This window comes from Chiloscyllium plagiosum, unplaced genomic scaffold (genome assembly GCF_037043375.1).
Source record: "Chiloscyllium plagiosum isolate Xiang-an unplaced genomic scaffold, Cpla_swu_hap1 HiC_scaffold_19, whole genome shotgun sequence".
Lineage (NCBI taxonomy): Eukaryota > Metazoa > Chordata > Chondrichthyes > Orectolobiformes > Hemiscylliidae > Chiloscyllium > Chiloscyllium plagiosum.
Window position 1 is genome coordinate 18,745,638 of NW_028270157.1, and position 19,603 is coordinate 18,765,240.

The 19,603-nt window shown below is 67.2% G+C and overlaps 1 protein-coding gene across 1 annotated transcript in view; it reads left to right on the forward strand.

The window, feature by feature from the left end:
• Nucleotides 1-355: 355 nt before the first annotated feature.
• pwp1 (PWP1 homolog, endonuclein) overlaps nucleotides 356-19,603 on the forward strand; it is an 89,814-nt gene continuing 70,566 nt past the window's right edge. Inside the window, exon 1 of the mRNA XM_043709852.2 lies at nucleotides 356-521. Coding sequence (XP_043565787.2) covers nucleotides 456-521 — 66 coding nt within the window. The 5' untranslated portion in view covers nucleotides 356-455. The remainder of the gene's footprint in view (nucleotides 522-19,603) is intronic.

Consider the following 19,603-nt stretch of genomic DNA (forward strand, 5'->3'; position numbering starts at 1 on the left):
CCATCTCAGTCTGCACCGTCCCTTGTAGATGGTGGGTATGCTCCTTCAACCAGGAACCAACACTGAGATCAGACTTTACATCACAGAGCAGGAACGCCCACTAAGGGGCGGGGTCAGACGGACGGGGCGGGGGCACACATTACATCACAGAGCAGGAACGCCCACTAATGGGCGGGGTCAGACGGACGGGGCGGGGGCACACATTACATCACAGCAGGAACGCCCATTAATGGGCGGGGTCAGACGGACGGTCGGGGACAGATGTGGTGGGGCGGGGCCAAAGCTGAAGGGCGGGATCAATGGGGAAAGGCGGGGTTTCTGCCGGAAGTGAGCTCCCGGAAGTTCCGCGTGCTCTTGTTGTCGCTGAGGGCCACGCGGCCATTGGGGAGAGTTCGCACCGGCCTTTCCCGCCGACAAGAAAACCAACTGCAGCCGCTATCGTCCCTTCGAGCGGCATGAGCAGCCTGAGCCCGTGTGTTAGCTGGGTCCCCCGCGGGGTGGCCAAGGAAACCCCGGACAAGGTCAGGAATCGGGTAAAGGCAGTGCCGCACTGTCGGGAGGGTCAGTACTGAGGGAGTGCCGCACTGTCGGAGGGTCAGTACTGAGGGAGTGCCGCACTGTCGGAGGGTCAGCACTGAGGGAGTGCCGCACTGTCGGAGGGTCAGTGCTGAGGGAGTGCCGCACTGTCGGAGGGTCAGTACTGAGGGAGTGCCGCACTGTCGGAGGGTCAGTGCTGAGGGAGTGCCGCACTGTCGGAGGGTCAGTACTGAGGGAGTGCCGCACTGTCGGAGGGTCAGTACTGAGGGAGTGCCGCACTGTCGGAGGGTCAGTACTGAGGGAGTGCCGCACTGTCAGAGGGTCAGTGCTGAGGGAGTGCCGCACTGTCGGAGGGTCAGTACTGAGGGAGTGCCGCACTGTCGGGAGGGTCAGTACTGAGAGAGTGCCGCACTGTCGGGAGGGTCAGGACTGAGGGAGTGCCGCACTGTCGGGAGGGTCAGTACTGAGGGAGTGCCGCACTGTCGGGAGGGTCAGTACTGAGGGAGCGCCGCACTGTCGGCGGGTCAGTGCTGAGGGAGTGCCGTACTGTCGGCGGGTCAGTGCTGAGGGAGTGCCGCACTGTCAGAGGGTCAGTGCTGAGGGAGTGCCACACTGTCGGGAGGGTCAGTACTGAGGGAGTGCCGCACTGTCGGGAGGGTCAGTACTGAGGGAGTGCCGCACTGTCGGAGGGTCAGTACTGAGGGAGTGCCGCACTGTCGGAGGGTCAGTGCTGAGGGAGCGCCACACTGTCGGAGGGTCAGTACTGAGAGAGTGCCGCACTGTCGGGAGGGTCAGGACTGAGGGAGTGCCGCACTGTCGGGAGGGTCAGTACTGAGGGAGTGCCGCACTGTCGGGAGGGTCAGTACTGAGGGAGTGCCGCACTGTCGGGAGGGTCAGTACTGAGGGAGTGCCGCACTGTCGGGAGGGTCAGTACTGAGGGAGTGCCGCACTGTCGGCGGGTCAGTGCTGAGGGAGTGCCGCACTGTCGGCGGGTCAGTGCTGAGGGAGTGCCGCGCTGTCAGAGGGTCAGTGCTGAGGGAGTGCCGCGCTGTCAGAGGGTCAGTGCTGAGGGAGTGCCGCGCTGTCAGAGGGTCAGTGCTGAGGATGTGCCACGCTGTCGGACGGTCAGTGCTGAGGGAGTGCCGCGCTGTCAGATGGTCAGTGCTGAGGGAGTGCCACGCTGTCGGAGGGTCAGTACTGAGGGAGTGCCGCACTGTCGGCGGGTCAGTGCTGAGGGAGTGCCGTACTGTCGGCGGGTCAGTGCTGAGGGAGTGCCGCACTGTCAGAGGGTCAGTGCTGAGGGAGTGCCGCGCTGTCGGAGGGTCAGTGCTGAGGGAGTGCCGCGCTGTCAGAAGGTCAGTGCTGAGGGAGTGCCGCGCTGTCAGAGGGTCAGTGCTGAGGGAGTGCCGCGCTGTCAGAGGGTCAGTGCTGAGGGAGTGCCGCGCTGTCAGAGGGTCAGTGCTGAGGATGTGCCACGCTGTCGGACGGTCAGTGCTGAGGGAGTGCCGCGCTGTCAGATGGTCAGTGCTGAGGGAGTGCCGCGCTGTCAGAGGGTCAGTGCTGAGGGAGTGCCGCGCTGTCAGAGGGTCAGTGCTGAGGGAGTGCCGCGCTGTCGGAGGGTCAGTGCTGAGGGGGGGCCGCACTGTCGGGAGGGTCAGTGCTGAGGGAGGGCCGCGCTGTCGGAGGGTCAGTGCTGAGGGAGTGCCGCGCTGTCGGAGGGTCAGTGCTGAGGGAGTGCCGCGCTGTCGGAGGGTCAGTGCTGAGGGAGTGCCGCGCTGTCAGAGGGTCAGTGCTGAGGGAGTGCCGCGCTGTCAGAGGGTCAGTGCTGAGGATGTGCCACGCTGTCAGACGGTCAGTGCTGAGGGAGTGCCGCGCTGTCAGATGGTCAGTGCTGAGGGAGTGCCGCGCTGTCAGAGGGTCAGTGCTGAGGGAGTGCCGCGCTGTCAGAGGGTCAGTGCTGAGGGAGTGCCGCGCTGTCGGAGGGTCAGTGCTGAGGGGGGGCCGCACTGTCGGGAGGGTCAGTGCTGAGGGAGGGCCGCGCTGTCGGAGGGTCAGTGCTGAGGGAGTGCCGCGCTGTCGGAGGGTCAGTGCTGAGGGAGGGCCGCGCTGTCGGAGGGTCAGTGCTGAGGGAGTGCCGCGCTGTCGGAGGGTCAGTACTGAGGGAGTGCCGCGCTGTCGGAGGGTCAGTACTGTGGGAGCGCCGCACTGTCGGGAGGGTCAGTACTGAGGGAGTGCCGCACTGTCGGGAGGGTCAATACTGAGAGAGTGCCGCACTGTCGGGAGGGTCAGTACTGAGGGAGTGCCGCACTGTCGGGAGGGTCAGTACTGAGGGAGGGCCGCGCTGTCGGAGGGCCAGTGCTGAGGGGGGGGCCGCGCTGTCGGAGGGTCAGTGCTGAGGGAGGGCCGCGCTGTCGGAGGGTCAGTGCTGAGGGAGTGCCGCGCTGTCAGAGGGTCAGTACTGAGGGAGTGCCGCGCTGTCGGAGGGTCAGTACTGAGGGAGCGCCGTACTGAGGGAGGGTCAATACTGAGAGAGTGCCGCACTGTCGGGAGGGTCAGTACTGAGTGAGCGCCGCACTGTCGGAGGGTCAGTACTGAGGGAGTGCCGCACTGTCGGGAGGGTCAATACTGAGAGAGTGCCGCACTGTCGGGAGGGTCAGTACTGAGGGAGTGCCGCACTGTCGGAGGGTCAGTACTGAGGGAGTGCCGCACTGTCGGAGGGTCAGTGCTGAGGGAGCGCCACACTGTCGGAGGGTCAATACTGAGAGAGTGCCGCACTGTCGGGAGGGTCAGGACTGAGGGAGTGCCGCACTGTCGGGAGGGTCAGTACTGAGGGAGTGCCGCACTGTCGGGAGGGTCAGTGCTGAGGGAGTGCCGCACTGTCGGCGGGTCAGTGCTGAGGGAGTGCCGTACTGTCGGCGGGTCAGTGCTGAGGGAGTGCCGCGCTGTCAGAGGGTCAGTGCTGAGGGAGTGCCGCGCTGTCGGAGGGTCAGTGCTGAGGGAGTGCCGCGCTGTCAGAAGGTCAGTGCTGAGGGAGTGCCGCGCTGTCGGAGGGTCAGTGCTGAGGGAGTGCCGCGCTGTCGGAGGGTCAGTGCTGAGGGAGTGCCGCGCTGTCAGAGGGTCAGTGCTGAGGGAGTGCCGCGCTGTCAGAGGGTCAGTGCTGAGGATGTGCCACGCTGTCGGACTGTCAGTGCTGAGGGAGTGCCGCGCTGTCAGATGGTCAGTGCTGAGGGAGTGCCGCGCTGTCAGAGGGTCAGTGCTGAGGGAGTGCCGCGCTGTCGGAGGGTCAGTGCTGAGGGGGGGCCGCACTGTCGGGAGGGTCAGTGCTGAGGGAGGGCCGCGCTGTCGGAGGGTCAGTGCTGAGGGAGTGCCGCGCTGTCGGAGGGTCAGTGCTGAGGGAGTGCCGCGCTGTCAGAGGGTCAGTGCTGAGGGAGTGCCGCGCTGTCAGAGGGTCAGTGCTGAGGATGTGCCACGCTGTCGGACGGTCAGTGCTGAGGGAGTGCCGCGCTGTCAGATGGTCAGTGCTGAGGGAGTGCCGCGCTGTCAGAGGGTCAGTGCTGAGGGAGTGCCGCGCTGTCGGAGGGTCAGTGCTGAGGGGGGGCCGCACTGTCGGGAGGGTCAGTGCTGAGGGAGGGCCGCGCTGTCGGAGGGTCAGTGCTGAGGGAGTGCCGCGCTGTCGGAGGGTCAGTGCTGAGGGAGGGCCGCGCTGTCGGAGGGTCAGTGCTGAGGGAGTGCCGCGCTGTCGGAGGGTCAGTACTGAGGGAGTGCCGCGCTGTCGGAGGGTCAGTACTGTGGGAGCGCCGCACTGTCGGGAGGGTCAGTACTGAGGGAGTGCCGCACTGTCGGGAGGGTCAATACTGAGAGAGTGCCGCACTGTCGGGAGGGTCAGTACTGAGGGAGTGCCGCACTGTCGGGAGGGTCAGTACTGAGGGAGTGCCGCACTGTCGGGAGGGTCAGTACTGAGGGAGTGCCGCACTGTCGGGAGGGTCAGTACTGAGGGAGTGCTGCACTGTCGGCGGGTCAGTGCTGAGGGAGTGCCGTACTGTCAGAGGGTCAGTGCTGAGGGAGTGCCGTACTGTCAGAGGGTCAGTGCTGAGGGAGTGCCGCGCTGTCAGAAGGTCAGTGCTGAGGGAGTGCCGCGCTGTCAGAGGGTCAGTGCTGAGGATGTGCCACGCTGTCGGATGGTCAGTGCTGAGGGAGTGCCGCGCTGTCAGAGGGTCAGTGCTGAGGGAGTGCCGCGCTGTCGGGAGGGTCAGTGCTGAGGGAGTGCCGCGCTGTCGGAGGGTCAGTGCTGAGGGAGGGCCGCGCTGTCGGAGGGCCAGTGCTGAGGGGGGGGCCGCGCTGTCGGAGGGTCAGTGCTGAGGGAGGGCCGCGCTGTCGGGGGGTCAGTGCTGAGGGAGTGCCGCGCTGTCAGAGGCTCAGTACTGAGGGAGCGCCGTACTGAGGGAGCGCCGTACTGAGGGAGGGTCAATACTGAGAGAGTGCCGCACTGTCGGGAGGGTCAGTACTGAGTGAGCGCCGCACTGTCGGAGGGTCAGTACTGAGGGAGTGCCGCACTGTCGGGAGGGTCAATACTGAGAGAGTGCCGCACTGTCGGGAGGGTCAGTACTGAGGGAGTGCCGCACTGTCGGAGGGTCAGTACTGAGGGAGTGCCGCACTGTCGGGAGGGTCAGTACTGAGGGAGTGCCGCACTGTCGGGAGGGTCAGTACTGAGGGAGTGCCGCACAGTCGGGAGGGTCAGTACTGAGGGAGTGCTGCACTGTCGGCGGGTCAGTGCTGAGGGAGTGTCGCACTGTCAGAGGGTCAGTGCTGAGGGAGTGCCGTACTGTCAGAGGGTCAGTGCTGAGGATGTGCCACGCTGTCGGACGGTCAGTGCTGAGGGAGTGCCGCGCTGTCAGATGGTCAGTGCTGAGGGAGTGCCGCGCTGTCAGAGGGTCAGTGCTGAGGGAGTGCCGCGCTGTCAGAGGGTCAGTGCTGAGGGAGTGCCGCACTGTCGGAGGGTGAGTACTGAGGGAGTGCCGCACTGTCGGAGGGTCAGTACTGAGGGAGTGCCGCACTGTCGGGAGGGTCAGTGCTGAGGGAGTGCTGCACTGTCGGAGGGTCAGTGCTGAGGGAGTGCCGCACTGTCAGAGGGTCAGTGCTGAGGGAGTGCCGTACTGTTAGAGGGTCAGTGCTGAGGGAGTGCCGCGCTGTCAGAAGGTCAGTGCAGAGGGAGTGCCGCGCTGTCAGAGGGTCAGTGCTGAGGATGTGCCACGCTGTCGTACGGTCAGTGCTGAGGGAGTGCCGCGCTGTCGGAGGGTCAGTGCTGAGGGAGTGCCGCGCTGTCGGAGGGTCAGTGCTGAGGGAGTGCCGCGCTGTCGGAGGGTCAGTGCTGAGGGAGTGCCGCGCTGTCGGAGGGTCAGTGCTGAGGGGGGGCCGCGCTGTCGGAGGTTCAGTACTGAGGGAGCGCCGCACTGTCGGGAGGGTCAGTACTGAGGGAGCGCCGCACTGTCAGAGGGTCAGTGCTGAGGGAGTGCCGCGCTGTCAGAAGGTCAGTGCAGAGGGAGTGCCGCGCTGTCAGAGGGTCAGTGCTGAGGATGTGCCACGCTGTCGTACGGTCAGTGCTGAGGGAGTGCCGCGCTGTCGGAGGGTCAGTGCTGAGGGAGTGCCGCGCTGTCGGAGGGTCAGTGCTGAGGGAGTGCCGCGCTGTCGGAGGGTCAGTGCTGAGGGAGTGCCGCGCTGTCGGAGGGTCAGTGCTGAGGGGGGGCCGCGCTGTCGGAGGTTCAGTACTGAGGGAGCGCCGCACTGTCGGGAGGGTCAGTACTGAGGGAGCGCCGCACTGTCGGGAGGGTCAGTGCTGAGGGAGTGCCGCACTGTCGGAGGGTCAGTGCTGAGGGAGTGCCGCACTGTCAGAGGGTCAGTGCTGAGGGAGTGCCGTACTGTCAGAGGGTCAGTGCTGAGGGAGTGCCGCGCTGTCAGAAGGTCAGTGCTGAGGGAGTGCCGCGCTGTCAGAGGGTCAGTGCTGAGGATGTGCCACGCTGTTGTACGGTCAGTGCTGAGGGAGTACCGCGCTGTCAGATGGTCAGTGCTGAGGGAGTGCCGCGCTGTCGGAGGGTCAGTGCTGAGGGAGTGCCGCGCTGTCGGAGGGTCAGTGCTGAGGGAGGGCCGCGCTGTCGGAGGGTCAGTGCTGAGGGGGGGCCGCGCAGTCGGAGGGTCAGTACTGAGGGAGCGCCGCACTGTCGGGAGGTTCAGTACTGAGGGAGTGCCGCACTGTCGGGAGGGTCAGTACTGAGGGAGCGCCGCACTGTCGGGAGTGTCAATACTGAGAGAGTGCCGCACTGTCGGGAGGGTCAGTACTGAGGGAGTGCCGCACTGTCAGAGGGTCAGTGCTGAGGATGTGCCACGCTGTCGGACGGTCAGTGCTGAGGGAGTGCCGCGCTGTCAGAGAGTCAGTGCTGAGGGAGTGCCGCGCTGTCAGGAGGGTCAGTGCTGAGGGAGTGCCGCACTGTCAGGAGGGTCAGTGCTGAGGGAGTGCCGCACTGTCGGAGGGTCAGTGCTGAGGGAGGGCCGCGCTGTCGGAGGGTCAGTGCTGAGGGGGGGCCGCGCTGTCGGAGGGTGAGTGCTGAGGGAGTGCCGCGCTGTCGGAGGGTGAGTGCTGAGGGAGTGCCGCGCTGTCAGAGGGTCAGTACTGAGGGAGTGCCGCGCTGTCGGAGGGTCAGTACTGAGGGAGCGCCGCGCTGTCGGGAGGGTCAGTACTGAGGGAGTGCCGCACTGTCGGGAGGGTCAGTACTGAGGGAGCGCCGCACTGTCGGGAGGGTCAATACTGAGAGAGTGCCGCACTGTCGGGAGGGTCAGTGCTGAGGGAGTGGGCACTGTCAGAGGGTCAGTGCTGAGGGAGTGGGAACTGTCAGAGGGTCAGTACTGAGGGAGCGCCGCACTGTCGGAGGGTCAGCACTGAGGGAGCGCCGCACTGTAGCAGGGTCAGTACTGAGGAAGCGCCGCACTGTCGGGAGGGTCAGTACTGAGGGAGCACCGCACTGTCGGAGGGTCAGTACTGAGGGAGCGCCGCACTGTCTGGGGAGTCAGTACTGAGGGAGTGCCGCACTGTCGGGAGGGTCAGTACTGAGGGAGCGCCGCGCTGTCGGAGGGTCAGTGCTGAGGGAGTGCCGCGCTGTCGGAGGGTGAGTGCTGAGGGAGGGCCGCGCTGTCGGAGGGTCAGTGCTGAGGGAGGGCCGCGCTGTCGGAGGGTCAGTGCTGAGGGAGGGCCGCGCTGTCGGAGGGTCAGTGCTGAGGGAGGGCCGCGCTGTCGGAGGGTCAGTGCTGAGGGAGGGCCGCGCTGTCGGAGGGTCAGTGCTGAGGGAGGGCCGCGCTGTCGGAGGGTTAGTGCTGAGGGAGGGCCGCGCTGTCGGAGGGTCAGTGCTGAGGGAGGGCCGCGCTGTCGGAGGGTCAGTGCTGAGGGAGGGGCCCGCTGTCGGAGGGTCAGTGCTGAGGGAGGGGCGCGCTGTCGGAGGGTCAGTGCTGAGGGAGGGGCGCTCTGTCGGTGGGTGAGTGCTGAGGGAGGGGCGCTCTGTCGGAGGGTCAGTGCTGAGGGAGGGTCGCGCTGTCGGAGGGTCAGTGCTGAGGGAGGGCCGCGCTGTCGGAGGGTCAGTGCTGAGGGAGGGCCGCGCTGTCGGAGTGTCAGTGCTCAGGGGGGGCCGCGCTGTCGGAGGGTCAGTGCTGAGGGAGGGCCGCGCTGTCGGAGGGTCACTGCTGAGGGAGTGCCGCGCTGTCGGAGGGTCAGTGCTGAGGATGTGCCGCGCTGTCGGAGGGTCAGTGCTGAGGGAGGGCCGCGGTGTCGGAGTGTCAGTGCTGAGGGTGTGCCGCGCTGTCAGAGGGTCAGTGCTGAGGGAGGGCCGCGCTGTCGGAGGGTCAGTGCTGAGGGAGGGCCGCGCTGTCGGAGGGTCAGTGCTGATGGAGGGCCGCGCTGTCGGAGGGTCAGTGCTGAGGGAGTGCCACGCTGTCAGAGGGTCAGTGCTGCGGGAGTGCCGCGCTGTCAGAAGGTCAGTGCTGAGGGAGTGGGCACTGTCAGAGGGTCAGTACTGAGGGAGCGCCGCGCTGTCGGAGGGTCAGTACTGAGGGAGTGCCGCGCTGTCAGAAGGTCAGTGCTGAGGGAGTGCCGCGCTGTCGGAGGGTCAGTGCTGAGGGAGTGCCGCGCTGTCGGAGGGTCAGTGCTGAGGGAGTGGGCACTGTCAGAGGGTCAGTGCTGAGGGAGTGGGAACTGTCAGAGGGTCAGTGCTGAGGGAGTACCGTGCTGTCGGAGGGTGAGTGCTGAGGGAGGGCCGCGCTGTCGGAGGGTCAGTGCTGAGGGAGTGCCGCGCTGTCAGAGGGTCAGTACTGAGGGAGTGCCGCGCTGTCGGAGGGTCAGTACTGAGGGAGTGCCGCGCTGTCAGAGGGTCAGTACTGAGGGAGTGCCGCGCTGTCGGAGGGTCAGTACTGAGGGAGCGCCGCGCTGTCGGGAGGGTCAGTACTGAGGGAGTGCCGCACTGTCGGGAGGGTCAGTACTGAGGGAGCGCCGCACTGTCGGGAGGGTCAATACTGAGAGAGTGCCGCACTGTCGGGAGGGTCAGTGCTGAGGGAGTGGGCACTGTCAGAGGGTCAGTGCTGAGGGAGTGGGAACTGTCAGAGGGTCAGTACTGAGGGAGCGCCGCACTGTCGGAGGGTCAGCACTGAGGGAGCGCCGCACTGTAGGAGGGTCAGTACTGAGGGAGCGCCGTACTGTCGGGAGGGTCAGTACTGAGGGAGCGCCGCACTGTCGGAGGGTCAGTACTGAGGGAGCGCCGCACTGTCTGGAGAGTCAGTACTGAGGGAGTGCCGCACTGTCGGGAGGGTCAGTACTGAGGGAGCGCCGCGCTGTCGGAGGGTCAGTGCTGAGGGAGTGCCGCGCTGTCGGAGGGTCAGTGCTGAGGGAGTGCCGCGCTGTCGGAGGGTCAGTGCTGAGGGAGTGCCGCGCTGTCGGAGGGTCAGTGCTGAGGGAGTGCCGCGCTGTCGGAGGGTGAGTGCTGAGGGAGGGCCGCGCTGTCGGAGGGTCAGTGCTGAGGGAGCGCCGCGCTGTCGGAGGGTCAGTGCTGAGGGAGGGCCGCGCTGTCGGAGGGTCAGTGCTGAGGGAGGGCCGCGCTGTCGGAGGGTCAGTGCTGAGGGAGGGCCGCGCTGTCGGAGGGTCAGTGCTGAGGGAGGGCCGCGCTGTCGGTTGGTCAGTGCTGAGGGAGGGCCGCGCTGTCGGAGGGTCAGTGCTGAGGGAGGGCCGCGCTGTCGGAGGGTCAGTGCTGAGGGAGGGGCCCGCTGTCGGAGGGTCAGTGCTGAGGGAGGGGCGCGCTGTCGGAGGGTCAGTGCTGAGGGAGGGGCGCTCTGTCGGAGGGTCAGTGCTGAGGGAGGGGCGCTCTGTCGGAGGGTCAGTGCTGAGGGAGGGCCGCGCTGTCGGAGGGTCAGTGCTGAGGGAGGGCCGCGCTGTCGGAGGGTCAGTGCTGAGGGAGGGCCGCGCTGTCGGAGGGTCAGTGCTGAGGGAGGGCCGCGCTGTCGGAGGGTCAGTGCTCAGGGGGGGCCGCTTTCGGAGGGTCAGTGCTGAGGGAGTGCCGCGCTGTCGGAGGGTCACTGCTGAGGGAGTGCCGCGCTGTCGGAGGGTCAGTGCTGAGGATGTGCCGCGCTGTCGGAGGGTCAGTGCTGAGGGAGGGCCGCGGTGTCGGAGGGTCAGTGCTGAGGCAGTGCCGCGCTGTCAGAGGGTCAGTGCTGAGGGAGGGCCGCGCTGTCGGAGGGTCAGTGCTGAGGGAGTGCCGCACTGTCCGAAGGTCAGTGCTGAGGGAGTGCCGCGCTGTCGGAGGGTCAGTGCTGATGGAGGGCCGCGCTGTCGGAGGGTCAGTGCTGAGGGAGTGCCACGCTGTCAGAGGGTCAGTGCTGCGGGAGTGCTGCGCTGTCAGAAGGTCAGTGCTGAGGGAGTGGGCACTGTCAGAGGGTCAGTACTGAGGGAGCGCCGCGCTGTCGGAGGGTCAGTACTGAGGGAGTGCCGCGCTGTCAGAAGGTCAGTGCTGAGGGAGTGCCGCGCTGTCGGAGGGTCAGTGCTGAGGGAGTGCCGCGCTGTCGGAGGGTCAGTGCTGAGGGAGTGCAGCACTGTCGGGAGGGTCAGTGCTGAGGGAGTGGGCACTGTCAGAGGGTCAGTGCTGAGGGAGTGGGAACTGTCAGAGGGTCAGTGCTGAGGGAGTGCCGCACTGTCGGGAGGGTCAGTGCTGAGGGAGTACCGTGCTGTCGGAGGGTCAGTACTGAGGGAGTGCCGCGCTGTCGGAGGGTCAGTACTGAGGGAGTGCCGCACTGTCGGGAGGGTCAGTACTGAGGGAGTGCCGCACTGTCGGGAGGGTCAGTACTGAGGGAGTGCCGCACTGTCGGGAGGGTCAGTACTGAGGGAGCGCCGCACTGTCGGGAGGGTCAATACTGAGAGAGTGCCGCACTGTCGGGAGGGTCAGGGCTGAGGGAGTGCCGCACTGTCGGAGGGTCAGTGCTGAGGGAGGGGCGCTCTGTCGGAGGGTCAGTGCTGAGGGAGGGGCGCTCTGTCGGACGGTCAGTGCTGAGGGAGGGCCGCGCTGTCGGAGGGTCAGTGCTGAGGGAGGGCCGCGCTTTCGGAGGGTCAGTGCTGAGGGAGGGCCGCGCTGTCGGAGGGTCAGTGCTGAGGGAGGGCCGCGCTGTCGGAGGGTCAGTGCTGAGGGAGGGCCGCGCTGTCGGAGGGTCACTGCTGAGGATGTGCCGCGCTGTCGGAGGGTCAGTGCTGACGGAAGGCCGCGGTGTCGGAGGGTCAGTACTGAGGGAGCGCCGCACTGTCGGCAGGTCAGTACTGAGGGAGCGCCGCACTGTCGGAGGGTCAGTACTGAGGGAGCGCCGCACTGTCGGAGGGTCAGTACTGAGGGAGTGCCGCACTGTCAGAGGGTCAGTACTGAGGGAGTGCCGCGCTGTCCGAGGGTCAGTGCTGAGGGAGTGCCGCGCTGTCGGAGGGTCAGTGCTGAGGGAGTGCCGCGCTGTCGGAGGGTCAGTGCTGAGGGAGTGCCGCGCTGTCGGGAGGGTCAGTACTGAGGGAGTGCCGCACTGTCGGAGGGTCAGTACTGAGGGAGTGCCGCGCTGTCCGAGGGTCAGTGCTGAGGGAGTGCCGCGCTGTCGGAGGGTCAGTGCTGAGGGAGTGCCGCGCTGTCGGAGGGTCAGTGCTGAGGGAGTGCCGCGCTGTCGGAGGGTCAGTGCTGAGGGAGGGCCGCGCTGTCGGAGGGTCAGTACTGAGGGAGTGCCGCGCTGTCAGAAGGTCAGTGCTGAGGGAGTGCCGCGCTGTCGGAGGGTCAGTGCTGAGGGAGTGCCGCGCTGTCGGAGGGTCAGTGCTGAGGGAGTGGGAACTGTCAGAGGGTCAGTGCTGAGGGAGGGCCGCGCTGTCGGAGGGTCAGTGCTGAGGGAGGGACGCGCTGTCGGAGGGTCAGTGCTGAGGGAGGGCCGCGCTGTCGGAGGGTCAGTGCTGAGGGAGGGCCGCGCTGTCGGAGGGTCAGTGCTGAGGGAGGGCCGCGCTGTCGGTTGGTCAGTGCTGAGGGAGGGCCGCGCTGTCGGAGGGTCAGTGCTGAGGGAGGGCCGCGCTGTCGGAGGGTCAGTGCTGAGGGAGGGGCGCGCTGTCGGAGGGTCAGTGCTGAGGGAGGGGCGCGCTGTCGGAGGGTCAGTGCTGAGGGAGGGGCACTCTGTCGGAGGGTCAGTGCTGAGGGAGGGGCGCTCTGTCGGAGGGTCAGTGCTGAGGGAGGGGCGCTCTGTCGGAGGGTCAGTGCTGAGGGAGGGGCGCTCTGTCGGAGGGTCAGTGCTGAGGGAGGGCCGCGCTGTCGGAGGGTCAGTGCTGAGGGAGGGCCGCGCTGTCGGAGGGTCAGTGCTGAGGGAGGGCCGCGCTGTCGGAGGGTCAGTGCTGAGGGAGGGCCGCGCTGTCGGAGGGTCAGTGCTGAGGGAGGGCCGCGCTGTCGGAGGGTCAGTGCTCAGGGGGGGCCGCTTTCGGAGGGTCAGTGCTGAGGGAGTGCCGCGCTGTCGGAGGGTCAGTGCTGAGGGTGTGCCGCGCTGTCAGAGGGTCAGTGCTGAGGGAGGGCCGCGCTGTCGGAGGGTCAGTGCTGAGGGAGTGCCGCACTGTCCGAAGGTCAGTGCTGAGGGAGTGCCGCGCTGATGGAGGGCCGCGCTGTCGGAGGGTCAGTGCTGAGGGAGTGCCACGCTGTCAGAGGGGGAGTGCTGCGCTGTCAGAAGGTCAGTGCTGAGGGAGTGGGCACTGTCAGAGGGTCAGTACTGAGGGAGCGCCGCGCTGTCGGAGGGTCAGGACTGAGGGAGTGCCGCGCTGTCAGAAGGTCAGTGCTGAGGGAGTGCAGCGCTGTCGGAGGGTCAGTGCTGAGGGAGTGCCGCGCTGTCGGAGGGTCAGTGCTGAGGGAGTGCCGCGCTGTCAGAGGGTCAGTGCTGAGGGAGTGCCGCGCTGTCAGAGGGTCAGTGCTGAGGGAGTGCCGCGCTGTCGGAGGGTCAGTGCTGAGGGGGGGCCGCACTGTCGGGAGGGTCAGTGCTGAGGGAGTGCCGCGCTGTCGGAGGGTCAGTGCTGAGGGAGGGCCGCGCTGTCGGAGGGCCAGTGCTGAGGGGGGGGCCGCGCTGTCGGAGGGTCAGTGCTGAGGGAGGGCCGCGCTGTCGGAGGGTCAGTGCTGAGGGAGTGCCGCGCTGTCAGAGGGTCAGTACTGAGGGAGTGCCGCGCTGTCGGAGGGTCAGTACTGAGGGAGCGCCGTACTGAGGGAGCGCCGTACTGAGGGAGGGTCAATACTGAGAGAGTGCCGCACTGTCGGGAGGGTCAGTACTGAGTGAGCGCCGCACTGTCGGAGGGTCAGTACTGAGGGAGTGCCGCACTGTCGGGAGGGTCAATACTGAGAGAGTGCCGCACTGTCGGGAGGGTCAGTACTGAGGGAGTGCCGCACAGTCGGGAGGGTCAGTACTGAGGGAGTGCTGCACTGTCGGCGGGTCAGTGCTGAGGGAGTGTCGCACTGTCAGAGGGTCAGTGCTGAGGGAGTGCCGTACTGTCAGAGGGTCAGTGCTGAGGATGTGCCACGCTGTCGGACGGTCAGTGCTGAGGGAGTGCCGCGCTGTCAGATGGTCAGTGCTGAGGGAGTGCCGCGCTGTCAGAGGGTCAGTGCTGAGGGAGTGCCGCACTGTCGGAGGGTGAGTACTGAGGGAGTGCCGCACTGTCGGAGGGTCAGTACTGAGGGAGTGCCGCACTGTCGGGAGGGTCAGTGCTGAGGGAGTGCTGCACTGTCGGAGGGTCAGTGCTGAGGGAGTGCCGCACTGTCAGAGGGTCAGTGCTGAGGGAGTGCCGTACTGTTAGAGGGTCAGTGCTGAGGGAGTGCCGCGCTGTCAGAAGGTCAGTGCAGAGGGAGTGCCGCGCTGTCAGAGGGTCAGTGCTGAGGATGTGCCACGCTGTCGTACGGTCAGTGCTGAGGGAGTGCCGCGCTGTCGGAGGGTCAGTGCTGAGGGAGTGCCGCGCTGTCGGAGGGTCAGTGCTGAGGGAGTGCCGCGCTGTCGGAGGGTCAGTGCTGAGGGAGTGCCGCGCTGTCGGAGGGTCAGTGCTGAGGGGGGGCCGCGCTGTCGGAGGTTCAGTACTGAGGGAGCGCCGCACTGTCGGGAGGGTCAGTACTGAGGGAGCGCCGCACTGTCGGGAGGGTCAGTGCTGAGGGAGTGCCGCACTGTCGGAGGGTCAGTGCTGAGGGAGTGCCGCACTGTCAGAGGGTCAGTGCTGAGGGAGTGCCGTACTGTCAGAGGGTCAGTGCTGAGGGAGTGCCGCGCTGTCAGAAGGTCAGTGCTGAGGGAGTGCCGCGCTGTCAGAGGGTCAGTGCTGAGGATGTGCCACGCTGTTGTACGGTCAGTGCTGAGGGAGTGCCGCGCTGTCAGATGGTCAGTGCTGAGGGAGTGCCGCGCTGTCGGAGGGTCAGTGCTGAGGGAGTGCCGCGCTGTCGGAGGGTCAGTGCTGAGGGAGGGCCGCGCTGTCGGAGGGTCAGTGCTGAGGGGGGGCCGCGCAGTCGGAGGGTCAGTACTGAGGGAGCGCCGCACTGTCGGGAGGTTCAGTACTGAGGGAGTGCCGCACTGTCGGGAGGGTCAGTACTGAGGGAGCGCCGCACTGTCGGGAGTGTCAATACTGAGAGAGTGCCGCACTGTCGGGAGGGTCAGTACTGAGGGAGTGCCGCACTGTCAGAGGGTCAGTGCTGAGGATGTGCCACGCTGTCGGACGGTCAGTGCTGAGGGAGTGCCGCGCTGTCAGAGAGTTAGTGCTGAGGGAGTGCCGCGCTGTCAGGAGGGTCAGTGCTGAGGGAGTGCCGCACTGTCAGGAGGGTCAGTGCTGAGGGAGTGCCGCACTGTCGGAGGGTCAGTGCTGAGGGAGGGCCGCGCTGTCGGAGGGTCAGTGCTGAGGGGGGGCCGCGCTGTCGGAGGGTCAGTGCTGAGGGAGTGCCGCGCTGTCGGAGGGTCAGTGCTGAGGGAGTGCCGCGCTGTCAGAGGGTCAGTACTGAGGGAGTGCCGCGCTGTCGGAGGGTCAGTACTGAGGGAGCGCCGCGCTGTCGGGAGGGTCAGTACTGAGGGAGTGCCGCACTGTCGGGAGGGTCAGTACTGAGGGAGCGCCGCACTGTCGGGAGGGTCAATACTGAGAGAGTGCCGCACTGTCGGGAGGGTCAGTGCTGAGGGAGTGGGCACTGTCAGAGGGTCAGTGCTGAGGGAGTGGGAACTGTCAGAGGGTCAGTACTGAGGGAGCGCCGCACTGTCGGAGGGTCAGCACTGAGGGAGCGCCGCACTGTAGGAGGGTCAGTACTGAGGGAGCGCCGCACTGTCGGGAGGGTCAGTACTGAGGGAGCGCCGCACTGTCGGAGGGTCAGTACTGAGGGAGCGCCGCACTGTCTGGAGAGTCAGTACTGAGGGAGTGCCGCACTGTCGGGAGGGTCAGTACTGAGGGAGCGCCGCGCTGTCGGAGGGTCAGTGCTGAGGGAGTGCCGCGCTGTCGGAGGGTGAGTGCTGAGGGAGGGCCGCGCTGTCGGAGGGTCAGTGCTGAGGGAGTGCCGCGCTGTCGGAGGGTGAGTGCTGAGGGAGGGCCGCGCTGTCGGAGGGTCAGTGCTGAGGGAGCGCCGCGCTGTCGGAGGGTCAGTGCTGAGGGAGGGCCGCGCTGTCGGAGGGTCAGTGCTGAGGGAGGGCCGCGCTGTCGGAGGGTCAGTGCTGAGGGAGGGCCGCGCTGTCGGAGGGTCAGTGCTGAGGGAGGGCCGCGCTGTCGGAGGGTCAGTGCTGAGGGAGGGCCGCGCTGTCGGAGGGTCAGTGCTGAGGGAGGGCCGCGCTGTCGGAGGGTCAGTGCTGAGGGAGGGCCGCGCTGTCGGAGGGTCAGTGCTGAGGGAGGGCCGCGCTGTCGGTTGGTCAGTGCTGAGGGAGGGCCGCGCTGTCGGAGGGTCAGTGCTGAGGGAGGGCCGCGCTGTCGGAGGGTCAGTGCTGAGGGAGGGCCGCGCTGTCGGAGGGTCAGTGCTGAGGGAGGGGCCCGCTGTCGGAGGGTCAGTGCTGAGGGAGGGGCGCGCTGTCGGAGGGTCAGTGCTGAGGGAGGGGCGCTCTGTCGGTGGATGAGTGCTGAAGGAGGGGCGCTCTGTCGGAGGGTCAGTGCTGAGGGAGGGTCGCGCTGTCGGAGGGTCAGTGCTGAGGGAGGGCCGCGCTGTCGGAGGGTCAGTGCTGAGGGAGGGCCGCGCTGTCGGAGGGTCAGTGCTCAGGGGGGGCCGCGCTGTCGGAGGGTCAGTGCTGAGGGAGGGCCGCGCTGTTGGAGGGTCACTGCTGAGGGAGTGCCACGCTGTCGGAGGGTCAGTGCTGAGGATGTGCCGCGCTGTCGGAGGGTCAGTGCTGAGGGAGGGCCGCGCTGTCGGAGGGTCAGTGCTGAGGGAGTGCCGCACTGTCCGAAGGTCAGTGCTGAGGGAGTGCCGCACTGTCCGAAGGTCAGTGCTGAGGGAGTGCCGCGCTGTCGGAGGGTCAGTGCTGATGGAGGGCCGCGCTGTCGGAGGGTCAGTGCTGAGGGAGTGCCACGCTGTCAGAGGGTCAGTGCTGCGGGAGTGCTGCGCTGTCAGAAGGTCAGTGCTGAGGGAGTGGGCACTGTCAGAGGGTCAGTACTGAGGGAGCGCCGCGCTGTCGGAGGGTCAGTACTGAGGGAGTGCCGCGCTGTCAGAAGGTCAGTGCTGAGGGAGTGCCGCGCTGTCGGAGGGTCAGTGCTGAGGGAGTGCCGCGCTGTCGGAGGGTCAGTGCTGAGGGAGTGGGCACTGTCAGAGGGTCAGTGCTGAGGGAGTGGGAACTGTCAGAGGGTCAGTGCTGAGGGAGTGCCGCACTGTCGGGAGGGTCAGTGCTGAGGGAGTACCGTGCTGTCGGAGGGTGAGTGCTGAGGGAGGGCCGCGCTGTCGGAGGGTCAGTGCTGAGGGAGTGCCGCGCTGTCGGAGGGTCAGTACTGAGGGAGTGCCGCGCTGTCAGAGGGTCAGTACTGAGGGAGTGCCGCGCTGTCGGAGGGTCAGTACTGAGGGAGCGCCGCGCTGTCGGGAGGGTCAGTACTGAGGGAGTGCCGCACTGTCGGGAGGGTCAGTACTGAGGGAGCGCCGCACTGTCGGGAGGGTCAATACTGAGAGAGTGCCGCACTGTCGGGAGGGTCAGTGCTGAGGGAGTGGGCACTGTCAGAGGGTCAGTGCTGAGGGAGTGGGAACTGTCAGAGGGTCAGTACTGAGGGAGCGCCGCACTGTCGGAGGGTCAGCACTGAGGGAGCGCCGCACTGTAGGAGGGTCAGTACTGAGGGAGCGCCGTACTGTCGGGAGGGTCAGTACTGAGGGAGCGCCGCACTGTCGGAGGGTCAGTACTGAGGGAGCGCCGCACTGTCTGGAGAGTCAGTACTGAGGGAGTGCCGCACTGTCGGGAGGGTCAGTACTGAGGGAGCGCCGCGCTGTCGGAGGGTCAGTGCTGAGGGAGTGCCGCGCTGTCGGAGGGTCAGTGCTGAGGGAGTGCCGCGCTGTCGGAGGGTCAGTGCTGAGGGAGTGCCGCGCTGTCGGAGGGTCAGTGCTGAGGGAGTGCCGCGCTGTCGGAGGGTGAGTGCTGAGGGAGGGCCGCGCTGTCGGAGGGTCAGTGCTGAGGGAGCGCCGCGCTGTCGGAGGGTCAGTGCTGAGGGAGGGCCGCGCTGTCGGAGGGTCAGTGCTGAGGGAGGGCCGCGCTGTCGGAGGGTCAGTGCTGAGGGAGGGCCGCGCTGTCGGAGGGTCAGTGCTGAGGGAGGGCCGCGCTGTCGGTTGGTCAGTGCTGAGGGAGGGCCGCGCTGTCGGAGGGTCAGTGCTGAGGGAGGGCCGCGCTGTCGTAGGGTCAGTGCTGAGGGAGGGGCCCGCTGTCGGAGGGTCAGTGCTGAGGGAGGGGCGCGCTGTCGGAGGGTCAGTGCTGAGGGAGGGGCGCTCTGTCGGAGGGTCAGTGCTGAGGGAGGGCCGCGCTGTCGGAGGGTCAGTGCTGAGGGAGGGCCGCGCTGTCGGAGGGTCAGTGCTGAGGGAGGGCCGCGCTGTCGGAGGGTCAGTGCTGAGGGAGGGCCGCGCTGTCGGAGGGTCAGTGCTGAGGGAGGGCCGCGCTGTCGGAGGGTCAGTGCTCAGGGGGGGCCGCTTTCGGAGGGTCAGTGCTGAGGGAGTGCCGCGCTGTCGGAGGGTCACTGCTGAGGGAGTGCCGCGCTGTCGGAGGGTCAGTGCTGAGGATGTGCCGCGCTGTCGGAGGGTCAGTGCTGAGGGAGGGCCGCGGTGTCGGAGGGTCAGTGCTGAGGCAGTGCCGCGCTGTCAGAGGGTCAGTGCTGAGGGAGGGCCGCGCTGTCGGAGGGTCAGTGCTGAGGGAGTGCCGCACTGTCCGAAGGTCAGTGCTGAGGGAGGGCCGCGCTGTCGGAGGGTCAGTGCTGATGGAGGGCCGCGCTGTCGGAGGGTCAGTGCTGAGGGAGTGCCACGCTGTCAGAGGGTCAGTGCTGCGGGAGTGCTGCGCTGTCAGAAGGTCAGTGCTGAGGGAGTGGGCACTGTCGGGAGGGTCAGTACTGAGGGAGCGCCGCACTGTCGGGAGGGTCAATACTGAGAGAGTGCCGCACTGTCGGGAGGGTCAGGGCTGAGGGAGTGCCGCACTGTCGGAGGGTCAGTGCTGAGGGAGGGGCGCTCTGTCGGAGGGTCAGTGCTGAGGGAGGGGCGCTCTGTCGGACGGTCAGTGCTGAGGGAGGGCCGCGCTGTCGGAGGGTCAGTGCTGAGGGAGGGCCGCGCTTTCGGAGGGTCAGTGCTGAGGGAGGGCCGCGCTGTCGGAGGGTCAGTGCTGAGGGAGGGCCGCGCTGTCGGAGGGTCAGTGCTGAGGGAGGGCCGCGCTGTCGGAGGGTCACTGCTGAGGATGTGCCGCGCTGTCGGAGGGTCAGTGCTGACGGAAGGCCGCGGTGTCGGAGGGTCAGTGCTGAGGGTGTGCCGCGCTGTCAGAGGGTCAGTGCTGAGGGAGGGCCGCGCTGTCGGAGGGTCAGTGCTGAGGGAGTGCCGCACTGTCCGAAGGTCAGTGCTGAGGGAGTGCCACGCTGTCGGAGGGTCAGTGCTGAGGGAGGGCCGCGCTGTCGGAGGGTCAGTGCTGAGGGAGCGCCGCGCTGTCGGAGGTGCAGTACTGAGGGAGCGCCGCACTGTCGGGAGGGTCAGTACTGAGGGAGCGCCGCACTGTCGGAGGGTCAGTACTGAGGGAGTGCCGGACTGTCGGAGGGTCAGTACTGAGGGAGCGCCGCACTGTCGGCAGGTCAGTACTGAGGGAGCGCCGCACTGTCGGAGGGTCAGTACTGAGGGAGCGCCGCACTGTCGGAGGGTCAGTACTGAGGGAGCGCCGCACTGTCGGGAGGGTCAGTACTGAGGGAGTGCCGCACTGTCAGAGGGTCAGTACTGAGGGAGCGCCACACTGTCGGAGGGTCAGTACTGAGGGAGTGCCGCACTGTCGGAGGGTCAGTACTGAGGGAGTGCCGCGCTGTCGGAGGGTCAGTGCTGAGGGAGTGCCGCGCTGTCGGAGGGTCAGTGCTGAGGGA